Source organism: Panicum hallii, chromosome 1, assembly GCF_002211085.1.
Source record: "Panicum hallii strain FIL2 chromosome 1, PHallii_v3.1, whole genome shotgun sequence".
NCBI classification, from domain to species: Eukaryota; Viridiplantae; Streptophyta; class Magnoliopsida; order Poales; family Poaceae; genus Panicum; species Panicum hallii.
Window position 1 is genome coordinate 3,267,866 of NC_038042.1, and position 22,093 is coordinate 3,289,958.

At 52.0% G+C, this 22,093-nt stretch overlaps 1 protein-coding gene and 1 long non-coding RNA gene across 2 annotated transcripts; both read left to right on the forward strand.

Moving 5' to 3' along the window:
• Positions 1 to 13,508: 13,508 nt before the first annotated feature.
• LOC112874652 (protein enabled homolog) lies at positions 13,509 to 15,183 on the forward strand. The gene has a single exon (XM_025938103.1). It carries the CDS (start codon positions 13,509 to 13,511, stop codon positions 14,799 to 14,801), a length of 1,293 nt encoding a protein of 430 aa, XP_025793888.1. The 3' UTR covers positions 14,802 to 15,183.
• Positions 15,184 to 17,829: 2,646 nt separating this feature from the next.
• On the forward strand, positions 17,830 to 21,413 carry LOC112876194. The gene is made up of 2 exons (XR_003225273.1): positions 17,830 to 18,151; positions 21,202 to 21,413. It is a non-coding gene; the product is annotated as an uncharacterized LOC112876194 (long non-coding RNA).
• Positions 21,414 to 22,093: the final 680 nt, after the last annotated feature.

The window sequence follows — 22,093 nt, forward strand, 5'->3', positions numbered from 1 at the left end:
GTACTCCTGGTTGCCCTTGCAACACGTATTCCCACACGTCGAACATAAGTAACCAGAAGAAGCAAGACGAGTAGTGGGAGGTATGTCCACTCCTCGGGCCGATTGGCTACTAGGTTTACCGCTTACCATATTTCGCGGTATGTGGTTAGTACTTTCAAACACTTAACCCGCACTACCACATGCTGCGACCTTAAAAGATTCAACAACACAGACGGGGTATCACCTCAACCATGATACCTCACCATACTCCCGTCCGGCATCCTTATAGTGATAACAGGAATGTAAACATTACAACTCCTATATCGCGCGAGTGACAGGGAATCACCCGACTTCTATCGGTCCTATTAGCATAGCAGCTAGTCAGACTCAAGTGCTAACATTCAATACATTGGTTCCTAGGAAAATGCAACTAGGGTTTCAAGCAATTCCTAAGAACTTAATGCATGGAATCATATAAATAGATATAGATTGCAGTGTAATTAAAATAGTGGGTTATGTCCGGGGCTTGCCTTTACTGGTGGGGCTGAAGTCAGAAATGTTAATATCTTCCAAACTTTGGTTCGGGGCTTCAGTTAATCCCTTGGTGACGTTCACTTGATCTTCAGGAACATCCTCTGCAGACTCCTGGGAGATCTTGTAGGTACCGTCTACGGAAGTAGTCGTATCTACATGTAATGCAACATTACATTCAAATGTGCACACAAAACTATTTTACTTCACAACAAAGTTGCAATTCAACATTCATTTAAAAGGTTACTCACATAACAATCAAAAAGATCTGAAAATAAACTTAGGTAAAGCTTTAGGTGGACAACTAATTAAAATCGGCTACTCGTTGAAGATTACAACAGAGCCGATTGGAAACAACAGAGGTTTAGTCGATTGAAAGGTGTATCGGTTTCCTAATTGATCGATGAAAGCATCGATTACTTTAGCAGAGGGATAATTCCTAAAACAGTTGTGTCTTGACTGAGATGTGCTTAAGTGTTATCCTAGGTAACTAGATGCGGTTGCATCAGCTCGATTACGTCAGCACAACAATTGAGTGACGTACAACCGATTGGAGTGTGGTTGTAGGTATGTGACTGATAGATATATAGTCGATTTCATAGCTGATAAATCGGCTGATAGATGTGTGTGGATAAGGATGGGAAAACTAAGGATTGATCGGCCATAACTGATATGGAGAGCAACTAAAATCGGCTTGGATCGGCCGATAGCAAGAATCTTAAGATTGTGTATGCATCTCCGATGCATCGACTATGTGCAGTCGATGTAGGACAGAACAAAAGAATTATATCGGCAGCAGCCGATATCAAAAGGGTAACAACCGGATCAACTAACCAGCCGAGGGTAGAAGTATCGACGGACAGCTGTTACACAGGAACATCATAGACTTAAGGAAACGGATGCTTAGCGGCTGAACTGATAGCCGACGCTGAAGTATAGCCACAGAGATGTATAAGCTAAGCAGCAGATACATACGGACTAACAAGGATCCTTTTACGAAAAGGATCTTAAAAAAACAGCAATCAAGACAAGGTTAAAGTCTTGATGGCAGGGATAAGAGCACTCATATGAAAGGATTAACTAAATATTACACATCTCTATTCAAGACATATATCCTATGATTATTTTTCAGCTATATCACATGCATATAACACAAGGTACAAATAAAGCATTCATTCCCTAATATTCAACCTACCACAAATCAAAGACTTTCAACTCAAAATCACAACATATAACTTGTAGATTTTGACCTAGGATTTCAAACAAAACTGATTTTGTACTTTTATGAACTTCTTACGAAAATCTATAAAATGTAGAAGTTCATTGATTTGAAATAAAGAAAGCTCTGGAAATCTTATAGAAAACACCCTAGAACTTTCTAAATCGAAGCAATTAAGTCCCTGGTCGGGGAAAACAGATAACTAATTACACTTTGTACTATGTTTACTTCAACTAATTATTATAAACACCCCTAGGTTTTACTTAATTATGGCTTACTTTGATTAGACAAACTCTAAGTTAGGAATATAACTAAATTAACCTGAGTAGGTTTAATTAAGATAACATTATCCTAGATTTTTCAGAACATTTTATGCAATAAATAAATCACAACAATTAACTTACATAGATAACTTGAATAAATTTTATAGAACATTTTTCTTCAAAACTAAGGTTACCAAAATTATTAAGCATTGCTTTAGCATAAATACACTTACTGTGAATTTATCAAGATTTTTATATTAATAGGAACTATGCACACAATTTAAATATTAAAAGAATAAGATCCATTTATAAATGTAATTCTATACTAGGTCTGGTGTTTAAATTTTATAGCCATGTTCTATTATGCAAGAATAACATTCTAGAATATTTTCATAATTTTACATGAACTAGAACTATTGTTCATGAATTTTCTTTAAATCTAAGCTTAAATTCATAGTATAAGTTCTATTAGGGTTCTAGTTCCCAAACTTTTACCATGATGAACTACACATGCTAAAATAAGGCTAAGATAAAATTTTTAGCTATAAACATGCAGAGATGCATTTAGAATTAAATCATGAAGCTTTAATCTACATAAAACAAAGACATTACAACATCATGGCTACAGGACTTTGCTAAGCCCCCAAAAATTACACCAAGCTACTCATAACACCTACAACATATGCTCCAAAATTCAACTGCAGTAGAGCTATAGATCAAATGATCCTATTAAAGCATTCATTTACTTCTATTTTAGACACAGCACAAATCATATACTTTCATAACATGGTCACAAAACAAGAGTGATAGAGTTTGAAACAAGGATTCAGGTCCAACTGGTTTTACATTTTTTTTAAATTTTCTATGATTTCCTAGGAATTTTCAAAGTTCAGCACATTGAAAAGGGAAAAAGGATTGAAAATTTTCATTTGGGCCCTCGGGAAGATTTGAGACATGCAATGTGGTCCTTATGGCAGAAATCAGGGCACCGGCAGCGGGTTGAGGCCAAAATCCGGCGAGGTGGGGCGTCGAGGGTGGAGAAGAGTTGGCCTACGGGCACCAGGAGCTCGAGGCGCATCGATTAGCGTGCTTGGGAGGAAAGGGGACGGCCGGAGGAGGCCCGCCGGCGTGGGGGCCGAAGGGCGGCAGTTGAGGCTGTTCGGGTGGAGCTCCGGCGAGGGGAGGCAGGGAGAGTTCGGTTTGGGAGAGTTCAGGAGGTAGAGGGGATTCGTTTGTAAGCCCGGAGGAAGGTCTAAATAGGGGGGGGGGTGCGGCGTCCGGCGTCGACGGCAAGCCGCAGTGCTGGCGGCTTCAGTGGGCGGCGACGGGCGCGTGGTGGCGCGAGGAGAGGCCACGGGGGCGGGCTAGGGCGGAGAGCAGGGCTAGGGGCGGCACATGGGAGTGAGAGGGCAAGGGGGGGCAGCACTGCAGTGGCCGAAATCCGAGGAAACAGTGCGGCGGCGGGGCAACAGAGGAGCAGACAGAAGGTTGAAGACGACTGGACTGATTTGTAAATTTCAGAAATTCCAGGGACCTGTCTGTAAACCAGCGATAACCTTTAAGCTAGGGCTCAAAAGAAAAAATGTTCAAAATGAAAGTTGTAAATCTTTTCAAGTTCTATAACTTTGTTTTAGGGTTTGAAATCAAAAACTCAAAGTTTGCAACTTTATTTTGGAACTTTGGACTAACTTTAAGCTTTATCAAGATTTTGTCCTTGTTAATGTATTTTACACATAACTTTGGGCCTAAATGCAAGTTTTCAGGTAAGCCATGATAACTTGCATTCTTATAATTTGGCCCCTAGTAACTTTGAAAGTTACTATTGTAAATCACCTATTTGCATAAAAGGACTTGTACTTTTATAAAATTACATAAATACCCTTATTTTCACCACTTTTCCCAAAATTTCTACACTCTTCACACACATTTCAAATGAAACTTTTAGATAAATATATATTTTTACAAGGGACAAAATAAGAAAACATATTTGCAAAACTACCCTTCACTTATTTTGAAATTACCTTCTATCCAAATACATTTTGCAAAAACAACCCTAAGTTTTTCTGTAATTACAAGAATACCCTTTTTACTTGCACTTTAAATTTTTAAAAGCTTCACACAAACACACACAAGCTTTATACTTAACAAACACATATTTCACACTAACAAAATATAGGTCTAGCATTACAAAAACGCGAACTGTCACAGCCTCCCCCCTAAAAAGAATCTCGTCCCGAGATTCGGACGAAAGACTCTGAAGGGAAGAGAAGTAAATCACCCATCAAAAGTGGCAAAAAGCAATCACACCAAAGAAGGTGGATGTTGATGATGAAAACCGTTGGAGTATGTCGAGATGAGTATAGCGAGAGCATGGATAGATTATACATGAATGAGTATGACAAGATAAGAGAGGGAAAAAGGTGATCAAGTTCTTATAGAGCTAAGATCACCACACAACGATGATAAATGTCTGCGACATTCATCAAACAATTTACGGATATCAAGTGAGGATAGCACGAGAGATGGATAAGTGATGTTTGAAACATTCCTGCTCAGAGTTTATTATCTGAATGATTTAGATGATGTTGATTGCAAGACATGCCTATTTATACTGATGCAATCAAGGAAAAATGCTCTAATTCAGAGTGCAATGCTCGATATATAACCATGAACATGATGCACTGTTGTAATGTATGATTGCAATGATGGTGCAACATGAGGATGGAGGATTCTATGCACAATCGAAATGATGCATATGACACAATGTTATTACCATGATGTTGACCAAATGATGCATACCCCATGATGCAAGGATGATGATGCTTGTGATGTATGCACATAAGAAATGCATAAAGCATGATGCATACCGTGATGAGTTGATGATGCACATGACTCACACTCTATAACGGTTCTCTCGTAACTAACACCTGGGTAGCTCTATATCCTTAAACGAGGATTAAAAGTTAGGACACTAGTAAGGTTGCATAAGAAGAGATTGCAGTGGGGTTACGTCACATGTACCTAGTCACCAGTGCGCTCCTAATGGCTCAATCATGTGACTGCAGTGCACATGAGGCCTTACGTTCCGACACGGCATCATGGTCATGTGATTAAACACCACCACAAAAGAGGAATAGCAACCTTGTAGTGCCAACAACAAGAAGATAGACTTAGGAACCCAAAGACAACCCGAAGTTGTACAGGAGGCACACCCGTTAGTCAGTCTACGGATTGTCGATGACGATGCAATACTATGCACTGACCAAAGATGATATATGCTATGATGCATGACTTTTGCCGGAAGATTTGTATCCAAAAGTAATTATTGTCATACATCTTTTTAATTTATCCAAAATCATCTGAGCAAAAATTGAAGGTGCAACTTTCAGATGTTGTAATCAGAATAGCCAACAAGATATGGTACATCGAGAGAGGACAGATGATTCACTGAATAATGGATCCAAGGGTTTGCTGACAACTATCAAGATTTAACCCTCAAGGAAAAGCAAGATCAAGGGTTTGATTTAGCTGTCAAGCTAAGATCGGCGATAGGGTTCAAATATAATTCAACCCACTTGAACGGTGTCAACCCTCCTGAGTGACACCAAGCCAAACGGAACAGAGGTTGGCCATGCAGGACTATCCGTGGGGTTTGGCTGGTATTGACCCTCCTGAGTGATACCAAGCTTTTGGGCTGAGTACGGTGTCAACCCTCGCGACGTGCGTAGTCGCGTGTTTATGTTCCATCCGCGGTGAATTTGGACAAGCTGTGTAGCTTGTCGTGTTAAACACGGTTTGTAGAAATTTACATTAAGTTTGAAAAAAGTTTGTAATAATGTTTGCGTTTCTATAAATTAAAAGTTAATGAGATGTGCTGTGATTGTAAACTCGCCTTCGTGCGAGGTAAACCTGCTCGATCCTGTTGAACCGTGATTTTATCGGGCGGAGACCCGACAGATCTATAGGTTGTTCCGTTTGAAGTGCGTTGAGTTAATATCGGCTGTATAGCAATGATTAGCGCACTTGAGCTGGAATAATTCAGGCGGTTCTGTCACACATACACAAGATCAAACATGCACACTTTATACTAAAATTTAATGTGTTTATAATCCTAATACGTTAATGTTACAGACGGCCCCCCAGATTTCGGCGAAGGGGCCAGCCGTGCGCCGCGAGGGAGGGGCGCGGCCCAGTAGCTGACAGGCCAGCTCGGGCTGGCACGCAGCGTGGGCCGCCTGCCTATATCTTTTCTGCGTGGTGCCTACTACGCTGCCTACAGCTGCTAGTCCACTTACTACTCCTACTAGCACAGACAGGCACAGCGATCGCGGTGCGAGGAGGCACGGAACGCGACGTGACAAGGCACGCGGGGCGAAGTGTACTAGTACACAGGAGTACGTACCAGGGCGTCCGAGGATGCTTCGAGCTGCCCCGACCCGACAGGCGGTGAGGTGGTGGTACGTGCGTGGACTCGCGGGCGCGTCCCGTCGCCGCACTTCGCTGCCTCGCGTGCTAACAGTACGTGGTGAGCTGCAATGCCGAAGCAGGAGCGCGCGTTGCGTTGCCGGTTGCCCCCAGGACATGAACGTGGCGGCACATCAAGATCTAGCATGCCGGCCGGCCCCGAGCATAGGCCTACACGACAAACATGATCGAGATCGTGTCCCCAGGGCTAGATGCGACACTCGTGAGCAGACCAGCAGCAGTATAGCCCAGCATATTGTTACTGCATAGCATTGTCATAGTTGTAACGTCGTCGTCTTCAAAAAAAAGAAAGAAATAGTTGTGACGTCGTCACGTCGAACTCGCCGCCCAATTTTAATTTGACGGCTACGTATAGCTAGTACAATCTGTGCTGGAGAGATTGGGAGGGTACGCGTCCTAATAAATCAGTAAATAATCAGAAGAAACTGAAACGAAAAAAAAGTTACCGACCAGTAGGACGTAGTGGGAAGTACTCCTAGTGAAACGGTGCGCGAAAATTTACACAGCTAGCCCCTGGCGCCTGCCGCCGCACAGTGAGGCGGTACACCCAAAGCATGCAGCTGGCCAGAGCGTCGTGCCGCGTACCTAGGAAAAGACGGCGACTTGTTATTCGTAACAGCGACCCAATGTGCACGTACCAGGTCAGGCGGCGCATGCATGCACAACACGATCGAGGACAGCACACACGAACGGTAGCCGTACGTCGGACGCTGGCCGCGGGCCACGGCGCCACTGCCCCACCGTTCTTCGCGGAGCAGGAGCCGGCACGCACTGTGGGTGCATGACCGCCGGGCGGGACCCGGGGAGCTCCATCAATGGCGGCATGGCGCCAGCAGTCTGCTACGTACACCGCTGCAGCCTGCAGGGCTGCCGCTCGCCTGCTCCAGCGCATACTGCTGTCCAGGTGGGTGGCGGGCTTGGTGGGCTGTGGGCCCAAATGGGTTCCGTCGCCGCGGCCCGCGGGACTGTATGCATGCTACAACACACGCCACGACACGATGGGCCGATGGTAATCTCATTTGCAAGTTTCCTCTTCATCAGCTCCGTTAAGCTTGCGTTTTCCTTTTATTTACTCACAGGAGATTTGCAGTGTAGCATAGCAGCGATGGAGTGTCCGGATCAAGCTAGCGGGGAGCCACACGGAGCACGGCATCTGCCTGCCTGCCACGCCCTTTGAGCGGTTGGTTCGACACGGGACATGGCAGCAAGGCCGTCCCATTTTGAAATACCAAGGTCTCGCAGTATATTATGCCTGGGAACGTGCCGGACGGGAGGCTAGATCACATGGCACATGGACAGATAAAGGGCGCCTGACCACTACGCTCAGCTCGCTTAGCTTGTTGGCGTCAGCACCGGCCTGATTAGCGCTTGCCACATCCGCCATCAACGGAGCTGGATACGGTTAACAAAAAAGATAAAACCTGCAGCAGCGCTGACACGTGGCAGTAGCATTGCGGTGACGGGGGGACCCGGGCGAGGCAATGCATCAAGCGAGAGCGTCCATGGGACGGCACTCGATCACTGCTGTTTAAACTAATCGCAGCCTGCAACTAGCGCCACATGCATTGATAACGGGTGGAGTGTTAATTAAGGTTCGGATACCTAGCCTAGGCGCCTAGAGTTGGAGTGTAGACCATTGTTGAATCCAAGTTCAAACAAAAACAAACGATCGATCCATCATCATTCATCACCGGGTTGATCCTAGCACTCCTTGCCCTCTTGTAAATGAACGGATCCATGTTACTTTGGGTATCTAGCAAGATCCATCAATCTGTTATCCACGCAGCTACAACTTACAACATCATCAATCTGTTCTTCTGCAAATCTTTAGTTGAGGTAATGGCCTCAATCTTTAGGGAAGCTGAACCTTCTGGCCGGTAGGAGACCACGGACCGGCGCGAGGCCATTCACGCAGCACGCTAGGATAGTTTCCACGTGCATTTTCAGCGGGCCGAAGACCGCAAAAACCATGGGCCGTGGTCCTGGTCCGTCCACCACGTCCCATGAACCGAGTCGGCGGCCCTGGCCCCTGGGCCCTGGGCGCGCCGTGTGCCGCGTCAAAAGCCTGGCCGCACGTTTTGAGAGCGGCGCAGGCGCCCAGCCAGCGGGCCCACCGCCCAGAGGCGGCAGAGGAGGAGGCCAGGCGCATCTCGTCTACCGGTCGGGCCGAGCTCCAGCTCCCTCCGCTCACTCTCACATGCGTGGATGTGAGCACAGAAATATTCGCCGGCCAGCCAGATGCGCCGTCCCGTCCAGTTTCATGGGGCCGGACCTGGACCGGCCGGTGCCAGCCAAAGCTAGGGTGCTAGGCTAGGGTGCTAGCAGCGGCAGGACGTCGCGCGTAGGCCTGCGGGAAAGGCTAGCGTGCTGCGTAGTAGCAGCGGCCTAGGCTAGGCATAACGACCCGGATCGATCTTGTCGACCGGAGGACCCGGCGGCGTCGCGGCGGCTGATTGGCGGTCGCCGTGGCTGAGCCTGACGTGACGGCACTTGCGCGAGGGTGAGGCCGCCGGGGAAACGGGGAGCACGCAAGCGTGCCAGCGGGTGCGGACAAAACGGGAGCGGCGACGGTGGTGGGTGGTGGTACGCTGGTACTGCAGGTCGTACCTGCACCTGCGGCTACGGCCGCGGCGTCCGGGCGCACGCGTCGCGACGGCGGCGCGGGCGGCGAACCCACCCACGGCCACGGCGACAGCACCCACTCCACTCCACGCGCAGCTCACGGGTCACGAGCCGGCGGGCCGAGCACCGGAACGGCCACGCCACCGGCCGATATGCCGTCGCGAACAGGAGGGCCGACTGACCGAGGACGCTCGGGGTCAGGTCTCTCAAAAGCGCGTGGCCCACGGGTCGGCCTGCCAGCCAGCTGAATGGGCGCGCAGGTCAGGTGCGCCACCACTCCCCCCAGCGGATCATTGATTGCTCACTCCGCGGATCCACCCGAATCCTTCAGCCGCATGGGTAGGGTAGGCAGCTGCCCCGCGGGATGGCGTGTCGCGTCGCGCGCCGACGGCGACGACGACGATGCCCCCGCCTGCGATCGGAGGCCGGAGGCCGCATGCCGCGCTACCGCCCGCCTGCGCCCTGCCAGCGGCAGGTGATGGGTGAGTGAATGAATGAACGAAACGATCAGAGGAGAACGTGGGGATGGCGAGCCAGCGGCGGCCATGCTCGCGACCCTGCCGGACTTGCCCGAGTGCTCGATTGAACCTACCCAGCATAGCACAAGATCGCGCCCGGCCGGGCCCCGCGCCGCTGCCCCGGCTCAGGAATCACTGCGTCGCCATGCATCTCCATGTCCTCCTCCTCCCCATGCCATGCGTCAAAGTAACCGACGGGCGAGTCACGCTCATCATGGCGCTGCCGCTGCCTGCAGGAAACCTGCAACGCATTGGCGCCATTCCTACCCCCGTCCGCGTCCGGTGCGCCACGGCCTCGTCGTCACTTGCAAACGGAAAGCCAGCATCCCGGGTTACCTGCTGGCTGCAGCGTCGTAACGGCTAGTACTGTGCGCCACCTGGCCAAAAGGTGACTAGAAATTCGTATCTCACCAGGCAGCTCGCAGCAGCTCTGTTTACAAAACCTCAGCTAAAATTAGCATTTCACCAACACCAAGCACAGAGCCTTACTGATGCAGAGGCGCTGGATCACAATTACAGTGTGGTAACAGTAAGTGCTCGTCCGTTCGTGCAACACATGCGTCGTAGGCACGCCCCAACTCCCTTTTTTTTCCCGAGGTAACTCCCGTCCCTGCATCAAGTTATGATCCGAGCCGCTAGGTGACAAAACACGGATAGATGAGGAGGCCCACTACCGCATACACCAAACAGCCATGGAGCCACCGGGAGGCCGACTGGCCGGGGCCTCGTCACGTCCCGGACATGCCCGCACCCCGTCCTTTTTCGTACGTACGGTCCGGATCCGCCCGCGCGTCGCCAGCCGGCCGGATAACCCAGCGGTCATCTCCCGGCGACCCGCCGACCGCGACCACCCTTTACCCAGAACGCGCCCGGGCCGGGGCCCCGCGGCGGGGCCTAGCGGCCTTGACCGCTACAGAGGCCGCCGCGGCATAACGACACGCGCCAAAGGGTGCCGCGGTCTTTTCCGTTCCTCCGCGCAGGGCAAATGATGGCGGCACGGACGGCCGGATGTGGCGCGCTGCTAGGCTGGGTTTCATTTCCATGTTTTTAAAAATGTCACGTTAATTTTGTAAAAGGATGAAACACCCTCTCTCAATAGAGAGTTTCATCTCATTATTTCATATGCCAACATACTACTTAAATACTGCAAATAAATAATCAATAGAATTTACTCAATTGTGTGAAGATGAAACAAAACACTCTCAATGGAGGTTTTACACGGTTTTCAAATTCTTGAAAATGGGTTCACATAGTTTCATCCTCATAAAACTCCATAAAACTCTTATTTCTTAAATGATGTGACATGTCATCCAAATTGCTGATGTGGCAGGCTAATTAATGCTACGAAACACCTCATGAAACTTCCATTGCGAATAGCCTTACGTCCGTCCGATGGGGTGGGCCCCCCTGCCGCCCAGGAGCGAGACTGAAATCTTGGCGGGAGAGCTTCCCTCCTCTCCGCGGTTTTTGGCAGGTTTCGCGGGTACGCCCTTCCGGAAATGGAGAGGGAGCGCTTCTTGGTTGGTTGGTTTCGGAACAAGAACAATTAGCGGTGGTACCCCACAGAGCGTAGAGACTTCATAGCAGGTGTTAAATTGCATGCGTCCTTGTGCCCCAAGCTGGACGAGTCATCTGACCTGGACGCCAACATTAGAGCGCGATACAGTTCGATCTAAGATGGTCCCACATTAGGGCGCAAGGTACTTACCGTAACTTGGCATGTTGACTTCAGTAAAATGGAAGTTTGCAGCAGCCAGCAAGTCCTACCATTTCGAGAAGGTAGCCAATTACCCAAAGCATTGGGCAACAAGACCTACAGCCACCTCTATCTTCATGTCCCTTCAGCTCTTTTTCAATCAAATACCAATTACCAAGTACGATGTGCAGTTGAGTGTAATTAGAAGGCTGCTGCTGGTAAAGTAAAAAGAGTGGACCTCGCAAAAAAAAAGGTAAAAAGGTGGGGAAACAAAAGTTGCTATTTTTCCCCGCGGTTCTCCACGTAGCACGTGAATGGCAAGCGCAAAGCGAGCTTTCAGTGACCAACTTTCGCAGGGCGGGGGCTACGACCCATAAATCTCACTCCCGCGGCGCGCTCACCTCACCTTATCTTATCCCACGGGAGGGTGCAAAAGGGCAGAACCGTAAAAGCGCCCCTCACTTCCACGAGGGGCGGCAGCGCCTCGCGGCCCGGGCCTGTCGGTGTTAACTCCGGCCGCAACGTGGCGCAGCGCCTGCCCATCCGGGCGTGGCCGGACCCGGACAGCTGGCCGTCACGTGCCACGCGGCGCCGGCCGGTCGCCGGCCGTCGGATCGGCCGGACGGGCGGGATCAGCCCTCCCCGAAACGGCTAAGCCCGGAAATTTCTCTTTTCGGCTGCGTGCGGTGCGGTGGGGTGCGGCGCCTAGAGAGCTGCTGCGGCGTGGGACCAGACGTAGCGGGGACTGGGGAGTCACGTGAGTGGTGGGACCAGGTGTGGCCCCGCCTGCCTGGGCCTGGCCCCCCTCGAGTCGCGGCGTGGTCAACGTGGGGCGTCGCGGCACGGCGCCACGGCAGGTGCGGTGAGCGGATCAAGTAAATTCTTTAGCCCAAAGATAAGGTTCGGAGAGCCGTTACCGGTGCCGAAAACCACCTCGATGATACTACAGTGACAGTGGATTAACAAACGAAATCGCAGCCGCTTCAAGACCCCCCCGCCTGCTTCCGGCTCACTTTCCTCCAAGTCCCCAACAACCAAAAAGAAGAGTAACCTGTTGTTCGCAGGGTTGAAGTACGCAGCTCGGCAGCTGTTAGGGAACTAGCCATGAATAGCCTAGCGTAAAGCGGCTTTCACCATCACGGGCGGTCACCGGCGCACGGAGGCGGAGGACGCGCCGCCCGTCACGTCGGCGCTGTACTTCCTGGGGGCGCCGATGCCGGCTGCCGCGGACCCGTCCGCCGGTCGCCGCCAAACGTGAGGCATTCTCGCACACACCGCACGGATCGCGCCGCCCGCCCGCCGTGTCGGCACAGTTTTGGGTCGGCACGCGTCGTGCCGGTCATGAAAGCTGGGCTCGGCGCGCCTGCAGGGGCCAACCAACCGTTCATCCGTCCCGTCCCCCACCTCCGACTCTGAGAAGACCGACGAGACCTCCAGCCGGACACCTGTCTGCGGACGCCGGCTCCGTGACCGTCGCCATGGACGGAAAGAAAAATCTCTGGTCATCCCTCCAAGTTACAGCGAAACGTTCCCATCATGTGCAGCGGCCGCTGTTAAACTCAAACCGGTTTGTGGAAGATTTGTCCAAATCCGTTCATGTTTCTCGCCATCAGATCCTACTGCCACACTGCTACCTTGCTTCATCACGAAATGAGGCACTGCTGATCTTGTTTGTCGCGGCACGAGTAAAGCTTTGCAACGTTGCCACTGCGCAGCTGCAGTCTCGGCGTGAATCGGCAATTGTTATTAGGCACAGCGCTTGCCTCGCCTGACACTGCCAGGCAAGTGCTTAGAGAGAGAGAAACAGGCAGGCAACAGACACGAGCCACGCCAAAAACCTCTGGAACACAGAGAGAGAAAGAGAGGGGAGGCGAATACCATTACCACCACCTACCTCCTGTCAAAAATATTAACCACGGATTAAACCCCGGCTGTTTAACCACTCCGGCCAACGGTGGAGGAACCACGTGGCTGCATGCCAGTGGCCGCTCCGGCGATCCGGGCCCGCGGGTCAGGAAATTTACCGTGCCCGGCTATATAACCGCGCGGCGCTTTACCGGGGGGTACCTCCTGCGTCTGGCGCCTCCCCACGTTTTCTCGCCTCGCGCCGTGCCCCCGGTCAAGTACAGTACCCGAGTGTACGCTGTCTCCCGTGCCCCCCGCCCGCCCTTGGATGCGCCTGGCCGCCACCGGCAATGGCCTCCGCCGTCGCTAGCAACGTGCACGCGGGACCCGCCGCCGCGGGAGCAATGTCGTTCGGGTGGCTCGGCCCGCGCCTGTCGTTCGGCGGCGGCGGCAGCGGGCGCGACGCCCTCGATGCGGTCGTGGAGGTGGAGGAGCCCAAGGCCGAGCCCGCGATCTCCAAGGACTTCATCGACTTCGAGTTCAGCCTCGGCGGGTCGGCTACCATGCTGCCGGCCGACGAGCTGTTCGCCGACGGGAAGCTGCTCCCGCTCCGGCCGCAGGCTTCCGCGGGGAAGGCGGCGGCGGAGGCGGAGCTGGAGGTGGAGCGGCGGGACACGGCGCTGGTCGCGGAGATCCCGCCGTCCACGCCGGAGCGGGTCAAGGCGCTGCACCCCGCGGCGGCCGAGGCCGCGCTGGACCCATACGTGTTCTCGCCCAAGGCGCCGACGTGCTCCAGCCGGTGGAGGGAGCTGCTGCGGCTCAGGAAGGTCCAGACGCCGCAGAAGCCGTCCCCGTCCGCGTCGCCGTCGGCGTCCCCGGCGCCAACGGCTGCGACCCCGTCGAGGGCGTCCAACTCCTCGGCGGCCAGGTCGCTGAAGCTGCTCCTCCTTCAGCGGAACGGCGGCGGCCGTGCGTCATGCGCCGCAGCATCGGACCTGTCCGCGGCGCCGCTCCTACGCGACAGCTCCGACTCGGAGGCGTCGCTCTCCCTCGCCTCCTCCCGCTTCTCGCTCTCGTCGTCGTCTTCGTCCTCCGCACACGACCACGACGACTTCCCGCGCCACTCCCTCGACTCCGTCGACCCCACCCCTCGTCCCCGCCTCCGCCTCGTCCGCTCCCACCCCCATGCGACGCCCCAGCCGCACCCACCCGCTGCCGTCGCCGCGGCCTCCGCCCCCGCGCGCGCCGGCCACAGCCCCGCCCGGCGCCGCCCCTCCACGCCGCAGCCTCCGCCGCCGCCGAGCGTGGTCTCCGTGGACTCCCCGCGCATGAACGCCTCCGGCAAGATCGTGTTCCAGGGCCTGGAGCGCAGCTCCAGCTCCCCCGCCGGCAGTGTCCACTCCTCCATGCGGTCGCGCTCCCGCGTCATGGACCGGTCCTACTCCGCCGGCGTCCGCGCCACGCCGGTCGTGCTCAACGTCCCCGTCTGCTCGCGCCCGGTGTTCGGGTTCTTCAAGGACAAGAAGGACGCCGCGGCAAAGGAAGCCGCTTCCGGGCGACCGCGTTCCGCTCTCGGCCGGAGGACGACGGCCACACCGGCAGCCGGCGGAGCGAGCTGCCGAGATCTCGGCAATGGTAACTGACATCGCCTTTGACTAAGCTAGTATCATTAGCAGTAGCAGTAGCTAGTAGTTTCTCAGTCCGAAAAAAGGAAAACAGATCAAAAAAGAGTTTGAGAAGTTTGGGGTGGTGAAGAGAGATTAGTTTGAGATTTGGAGAAGAGAATGAAACGATTTAGGAGGATAGTTTGGTGAGCTGATTTTGCTTTGTGAGGCTAGAGTTTTCCGAGCAAACGATCAACAACCCGCCCGTTCTGCTCCTGTAAATTCTGTCTGCATTTGTTTTTTTTTTGCTACCCTTCCCGCTTTGATCCTTCAATCCATGGTACTTGCTTGTTAGCACATTTGATCTCTTGCTCCTCAACTGAATTTCCCAGTGAGAAAAAATGGAAAAAAAACTTGTGCATGCGTTCCTTGTCTTGCTGCGGCAGATGATGCTCTGCGATTACCTGTTCCTGGAGTGAAAAAAAAAGGCTGTGGATGCTAATCATGGTGTCATGCGCCCCTGTTAAAAGCGCATCCCCAACCACGCACATCGGCGGCAACTTTTTGTTCGGTTTGAGTTTCACTTTCTACCCCCTCATGTCCTCATCATCTGAACCGGTGCTCCTGCTGGTAATTGATGGGGGTGCCGGTTCGAACAGGGGAGCCTCCATGTGTGCCGCTGATCGGGCACTGTGCGCCATGTGCGGCTATCCACCGCGCCCGCGTAGAAAATTCACGGGAAAATGCGGTAAAAAAAAGTGGCCCGGTTCCGCCGGTGCCGCGGCCGCCGATCCGTACGCCGTGCCGCGCCCATGTGGCCGCCGCTGCCGAGCCCGATGCCATTGCCATGCCTCCTGGCGTGGTTCGTGAACTGAGCTCCCCCCTTTCCCCGGGTCTCTCTCCTTTTCGCCATCTTTTTGAACAGTATGATCAGGTATCCCTCGCTTATCACTGAATCGCTGCTCTGCTTCGCATCACAGTGTTCATGGCTTTCGTTTTTGCTGCTGCGTCTTTTGACTGGCGCCAGCCCTTTTCCCGGATGCTGTTGCTGCGCGCTACGCCCGGGCATGGGGCATCTGCGAGGTGTTTGTTTGTTCTGCTCGATCGATGCTACTGCACTCCTGTTCAGGCTATTCAGTGTTTCAGCGGTGGTGAATCGAGCAGCGCACAGTGTTGGGGTTGGCAGCGACGGACACTCCCGTCCCGTAGCGTAGCCCCAGTTTTCTATGAGCGGCATGGTGGGCATCGGGCGTTGGCAGCAGGAGATGGCGCTCCTTGGGGAGCGAGGTTTTGACCGCGGTCAATGGGGGCGAGTTTTGGCCGTGGTCCATGCCGGCTCCGCTCCGACGAGATGAGCGTGAACCGGACGTGCTGGTTACTTTGAACAGCTGGAAAGGACGCCGTTGCCAGTGAAACTGGCGCCTGAAAAGCCGAAAAGGTCAGTACCGGCAGCAGCGAGGTGGACAGTGGGAGTAATGGCGGTGGCGGCCGGCCGGGCGCCGGAGAGGAAGCAAGGAGGAACGGAACAAGACGGCCGAGGACAGAATCCGTGCTGGTCGCCGGCGTACTGCCTGCCCCGCGCTCGCAGGCGGCAGGCACCTGGCGTACGCGGCCGTGCCTGCCTCTGCGCCTGCGGCTGGCGCTGGCGTGGCGCGCGATGAGTGCCTCGTTGATCGGTGTGCGCGCCGGGCAGGGCGGTGGCGCAGCCGCGCAGGCGAGAGCCAGGGCCATGATGTGATGCGATGGGGAGGAGGGCAGGGCGGGGCGGGCATCCGACGGCTTGGCCGGGCTCTGGCTCTGGCTCTGGCTCTGCCGCCCGGCCCCGGCCACCGCGAATTCCTGCCCCACGCCGGGGAGGCAGCGCCCCTGCGCCTCTGGCATGAGGAGAGAAAAATAAAAAACCCTAGCGCCCGCTCCACCCATCCTCCACCGCTGCGTTTCGCGTGGGCGCCGAACGCCGATCCCTCCGTGGCCTTCTAGTCTGTTTATCCTTTTGTCGACCGCTCCCTGTACTGATTTTTGGCGCGTTTCGTTGTGCGTCCGGTGGAGACATTCCCATTTTTCCCGATCCCGTGAGCTCGCTGCGTTGGTATTCCGCGGCCATGTTATATTCCAGAAAAAAAAAGACATTCGGCGTCTAATTTTGGACGTCTGTGGCCATCTAGCATTTCCGTAGACTTCACGGATTGCTGTGCGTGCAGGTGCAAATCTGTATGTTCCGCCGCATGAAAACCGGGATGATTTCATTTCCTGGGGGTTCAGCCCGAGGGAACTGAGATGGGCCGAAAGACCTAAGCGTGGCGAGTTCCTGGGCCGGCGGGGGAGCTGTTGCCGAAATCACAGCCCACAACGGAGCCATATTTTTAATTATATAAGTATCTTATCTGTTGCAGCAGACGTTTCAGTGTGTTGTGTCAGTTGAATTTGTCACAGTAGCTATTTTGACGTTGCTTGCAGCAGCTCGGATTGAAAGCACCTAGTAGGCCCTGAATCCGGTGATGAGGTTGTCCACGATCAGACTCAGAAAACCGACGCGAGAGGCCCATCGTCGATTCGATCGCCAGCTTCAATGCCATCGAAATTGAAACAGATCGTGATAACGAAGAAAAAGATAATAACAGAGGTAATGAGGAGAAAAAGGATGGCTTACGATCACAGAGGTTGAAGACGAGAAAATATCTGCCGGCGGCTAACCGGAGGCGCCCTGGAGAATGAAGGGACAGGGCGGAGGCGCGGAGCTCCCCGTTGCCGGATAGGAGCAGAGTGATGGTCGCGAGATTAGGCTCGTTTTCGGACTTCTGAGGTCTGATCATGGGCTGGCTCCTGTAAAGCGGCCCAGACTCTACACGGAGCTTTGCGGGCCTTGCCAGGCCGTGTCATGGCTTTTTGTTGAATGGGGCCCTGGGAGACCGACCAAAGCTTCTCTTTCCTGGTTTCCTTTCAGATTCAAGATCAGAAAATCACTATTCTATGCCGAGACGACGACCAACAAGTTGCCATTTGACAATGGCAGCCTCGTCGTGGCTTGTGGAGCTGGGCGGGCCCTTTCTTCTTCGATTGGCCGTGACACGTCGTTCCGAACCAGTCATCAAGACAGCAGCAGATCGAGGAGCGGAAAGCCCCTAGTACCTCTCACAGCGAATGAATCTGGACTTGTGTGCCAAGTCGCCTGGCGTTCGGCTTCGGCCCAACCCGCAGCTCTTCCGTGCGCATCTCATCTCCTCTGGAGGTCAACCGCCGCGTCCATGGCTGCCATGCTGGAGCCTTGAACCTGCCGGCGCCGCACGCTGCAGCCCTCGTCTCGACTCTCGATCTGCTGAGCGGCCAGGCTGATGGACAGCGTGGTGTGTCGCAAGGAAACCACGGGGCCAGGCTACCGAGTGACCAGGGTACTGCTGTCTCCCTTCTGTTTGAGGCATGGTTGGTGCTTCTGAGTTTGTCCTTTTGTCATGGTTTCTTAACAAAAAGAAAGGGGCAGGGAGCTGGAGCTATGTCGAGTCTTCAATCATTAGGGGAAGGGGGAAGAAATGGTATTCTTCGTTTTTTTCCTTTTTTTTTTGGTTTCCATGGCGGCAAGATCTAGCCCGGCTTCATTTGTGGGATTGTGCTTGCAGTTTGCACTTTCCCACTCCCATAGCGTTTCTGCAAAATTTCCGAGTGTTTAGCTGGTTGTACCCTCTCCTATTTTTTCCCCCTTTACTTGAAACGATTCTTTCCCTATCCAAACCCAAAAATGAGGCTGTTGTGCTTAAGGTGCTGTTTATATATTCTCTTGCCAAAGATTGTGTTCTCGATATTTTCCTAGAGAACTATAAATCCCATCTTACTCTCTCAGTTTCATAATATACTCTAGCCTGGTTGGCTTGCTTATTGTAGGGTGGGTGGAGCTAGTAGGTTCAAATCCCCATATGCACAGACCTAAGCCATCTCATATGGCTGGAGTTTAGAAATTTTTTTAAAAAAATATTGTATTTCCGCATTCTATTCCCTTTTATTCATTTTTTAAAAACTGAAAGTAAATCAAACGGCGTCCACAGATGCAACTTCACAGGCCACTACGGCCGATTTTGGAGCCCAATGTGGGAGGCCTGTCCTAAGCCTGCGTTAAACATTTCAGGCCCAAACATCTTTAGCTCAACGATTTTCTATTTGCCTTTCCTCTTTCTCCCGCCCCTCACAATGCGGATGAAAGCGACCCTACCCAACCGCACGCTGACACGCCTCACCACCCCCACAACCGGATCGATCCCGGCCGTCGCGCCGCATTGAGATTTAGAAGCTCACCTTTTCCTACTCCTTTTCTTTCTCCTCGTTGCTATTGAATTCCCCATTCGGCGATCCCACTTTCTGCTCCCCAAGCACGTACCCCAAGCTGCGGGAACCGATCGCCAAGATCGCAGCCATGGAGAACGACGGCGCCGTCGCCGCCTACGCCTACGATCGCGCCCTCGAAGCCGGCGAGCCGCGTCAGCTTGCGTTCCGCTTCCTCCTCCCTCGGCTCCGCGACCCACGCCTCAGCGCCGCCGCCGTCGTGGCGGCGTGGGGAGTCGCTGGCCTCCTGTCCACTACCGTACCCGACCTCGTCGCCAATAGCGAACACGTCCTGCTCTACTTCATCTTCCTCATGGCTGGAGTCCTGCTCCTCCTGCTCGCTGTCGCGGCGCCGGACCTGCACGTGGCGGACCAAGCGGCGGGGCGCCTGGAGGGCTGGCTCAGGGCCATGCTCTTTAGGGGCGCGTGAGAGACATCGACAATTTGCCCTGATTTTCTAGCTTCTTGTGAGGCCGATCCGTCTTATTCCTGGTGCTCTGGTTCATTTTCTTGCACAAAACTTGTTCATGAATTGCTGCAGCTTTTGACCCTGTATGTGTATATGAATTATGAACTGCAATTTGCATTCCTCCTTGGTAAGACCTTGTGTGTACATGATGCTAGTTTTCCTTCCATGAGCATGTGCATTTCTGTGGTTTATGGAAAAGTTAACCTAGATGCAATGCTGTTTCTTAAGTTCAGTTGCAGCATACTATCATACAGAGTACATGCGACAGTGTAGCTCAGGTACGAATGCTGGTCATATAGCTTGCAAGCTTGCTCACATTTGAAGCCATACATATGCCCCCCTTTATTTCTACTGCAACTAGCAAGCTTCTAGTTCAAGCTAGAGGAATAATGGATATTATTTTACTATGAGATTGATGCAAGATGTTTATGTTGGTGCGTGCACCAGTAGAACTTGACAGGGTTTAAGCATGCGTGTGCTTACTTGTTTATCATTTACCTTGCTTTCTGGTAGTCTCGGAAAACCAGGACGATATGCTCATCGTTTGGTACTGATCAATTTTGAAAACTACATTTTAATTTTGCACTAAAACAAACGACACTGATATGTAAAATACGAAAATGATCTTAGATGATATTACATGCATGATAGTCATATTCTATTTTTGCACCTCATGTTTAAGTTTTATGCCTGACTGATTCAATAATGCACATTTATTTCTCGTCCCACATTTCTGTCTTCCCTGGGGTTGATTCATACATGAAGTGATGCAGTAGATGCATGGAATGTTTTTTTGGGTTAGTTTGACTGCTGCCATTAGACTGCACTAGTTGTCACTTGTCAACCTTTAAATTCCCAAGGGCTAGTCAATATCTTTATACTTTATATCGTTAGGAACCAGACGATATTAAAAAGCATATTGCATCCATTGGAACCAGTTTAACCTAATGGAGAAAAAGCTTGATATACCTTTGCTTCATCAAACATAGGTAGGTTAGATACTCTAGCTTTCTGATCTAGTGAAACAACGTTGGCGTTTGCTGCACACTGCTTGCATCAGGAGCTTCTTCAAAGAATACAAATACTGTTTTAAATGCTACTGCTACTCTCATGAATTAAACTTGTAGTAAAGGATGCTAGGGATCCTTAAACATGTCCCATTTTCATATCTAGTAGGTCATCACTACATTCTTAAAATGCTTTAGGTCCCTCAACTTGTTAATAAGGTGCCAATTGAGGTCCATCACTCCCTAGGTAGCACAATTTTCTCTATATGGTGGTACGACAAAATGACTCCTCACACAGGTGTGCGGCTGTGTGTGTGTGTGTGGGGGGGGGGGGGGGTGGGGGTGTTGGGTTCTCAGGCTCCTCATATTTAGACTTTGAATGACACACTTAACAAGTTTTAGGAATCTGGATGTACATTTTTAAAGGTTTAGGGACCTGCTAGATGGCACCACATGATAAGATTGAGGACTGTTGGTGCGCTATACTCTAAAACTGATGTTGTTGAACAAACAGATATGTTGCATGCTTGACATTGCAGACACTGGATATAAACCTGAAATACACAGTTGTTGTATGGGCTGCTGAAACTTTAAAATTAAACCTTCTCCGGAGTTATCTGGATACTCAAAACCAGCCGGTTTACATGTTCAGATGGCCAGCATGAACATCCTGCACTGCATTACCAAAGAAAAGATGGCAAACTCAAGATGATCATATACTATCTGTTCGCATGACTGTTAAGCATGCACTGTAATGTTTATCTGTTGCTTGTCTGCTTCATTGCTACTAAATTATATTGTAACTGACCAACCTTTGTGACCTACCATCTTCCACTTTGCTGTGATCATCAGCACTTTAACTTATAATTCACTGTCTCATTGAATTGAGCTGTCTTTGAAGGAAAATGTGGAGTAAATTAAGGTCGTGTTTGTTTCCTTCCCAGATTATATTATCTAGCTTACAATCCAGGCATAATGTACTTTTACCTTGTTGTCCTTAAACCATAATCTAAATTATATAATTTAGGGGGCAAACAAACAAGCCCTAAGTGTTCCCGCTCCCGGCCGCCTCCTCTTCTGCGGCTGTTGCCGAAGATGAGAGTTGGTGCCATGTACCTCCGGGGAAGTTTGCTGACCAGTGTGCCTTAAGCTACCACCCTACCAATGTTTAGGCCTTGTTTGCGGTTCACATGGCAATCGCACGTTGACCGTTGACCTGCCACTTGTAGTCTCCGTGCTTTACTAATTGACTTGACTGCCCAGTGTAGTCACCACCACTCAACTCTGAGGCGCCATTTAACTCCAGACTCTGCTCCTTGCCCTCTGCTAGCTTCAGCATGCCTTCTCGTCTGTGCTTTTCTGGCTGAATTTCCCATGTCGGTCCCGCGAGTGGTTGATGAACTGGGAGCCATGGAGGTTGGGCTTGGACCGCGGGAGCTCATGGGAAGTGATGGTGGAGGCGAAGGTGTTCCCGCGGCGAGGTTCCAGGTCGTTGTGGACGAAGGAACGGGGAGCGTGACTGCGTGAGGCAGGCCTCACACATC

What these genes read in the sequence shown, in the direction of transcription:
- LOC112874652 (XM_025938103.1), top strand. Translation starts at nt 13,509, where the DNA reads ATGGCCTCCGCCGTCGCTAGCAACGTGCACGCGGGACCCGCCGCCGCG.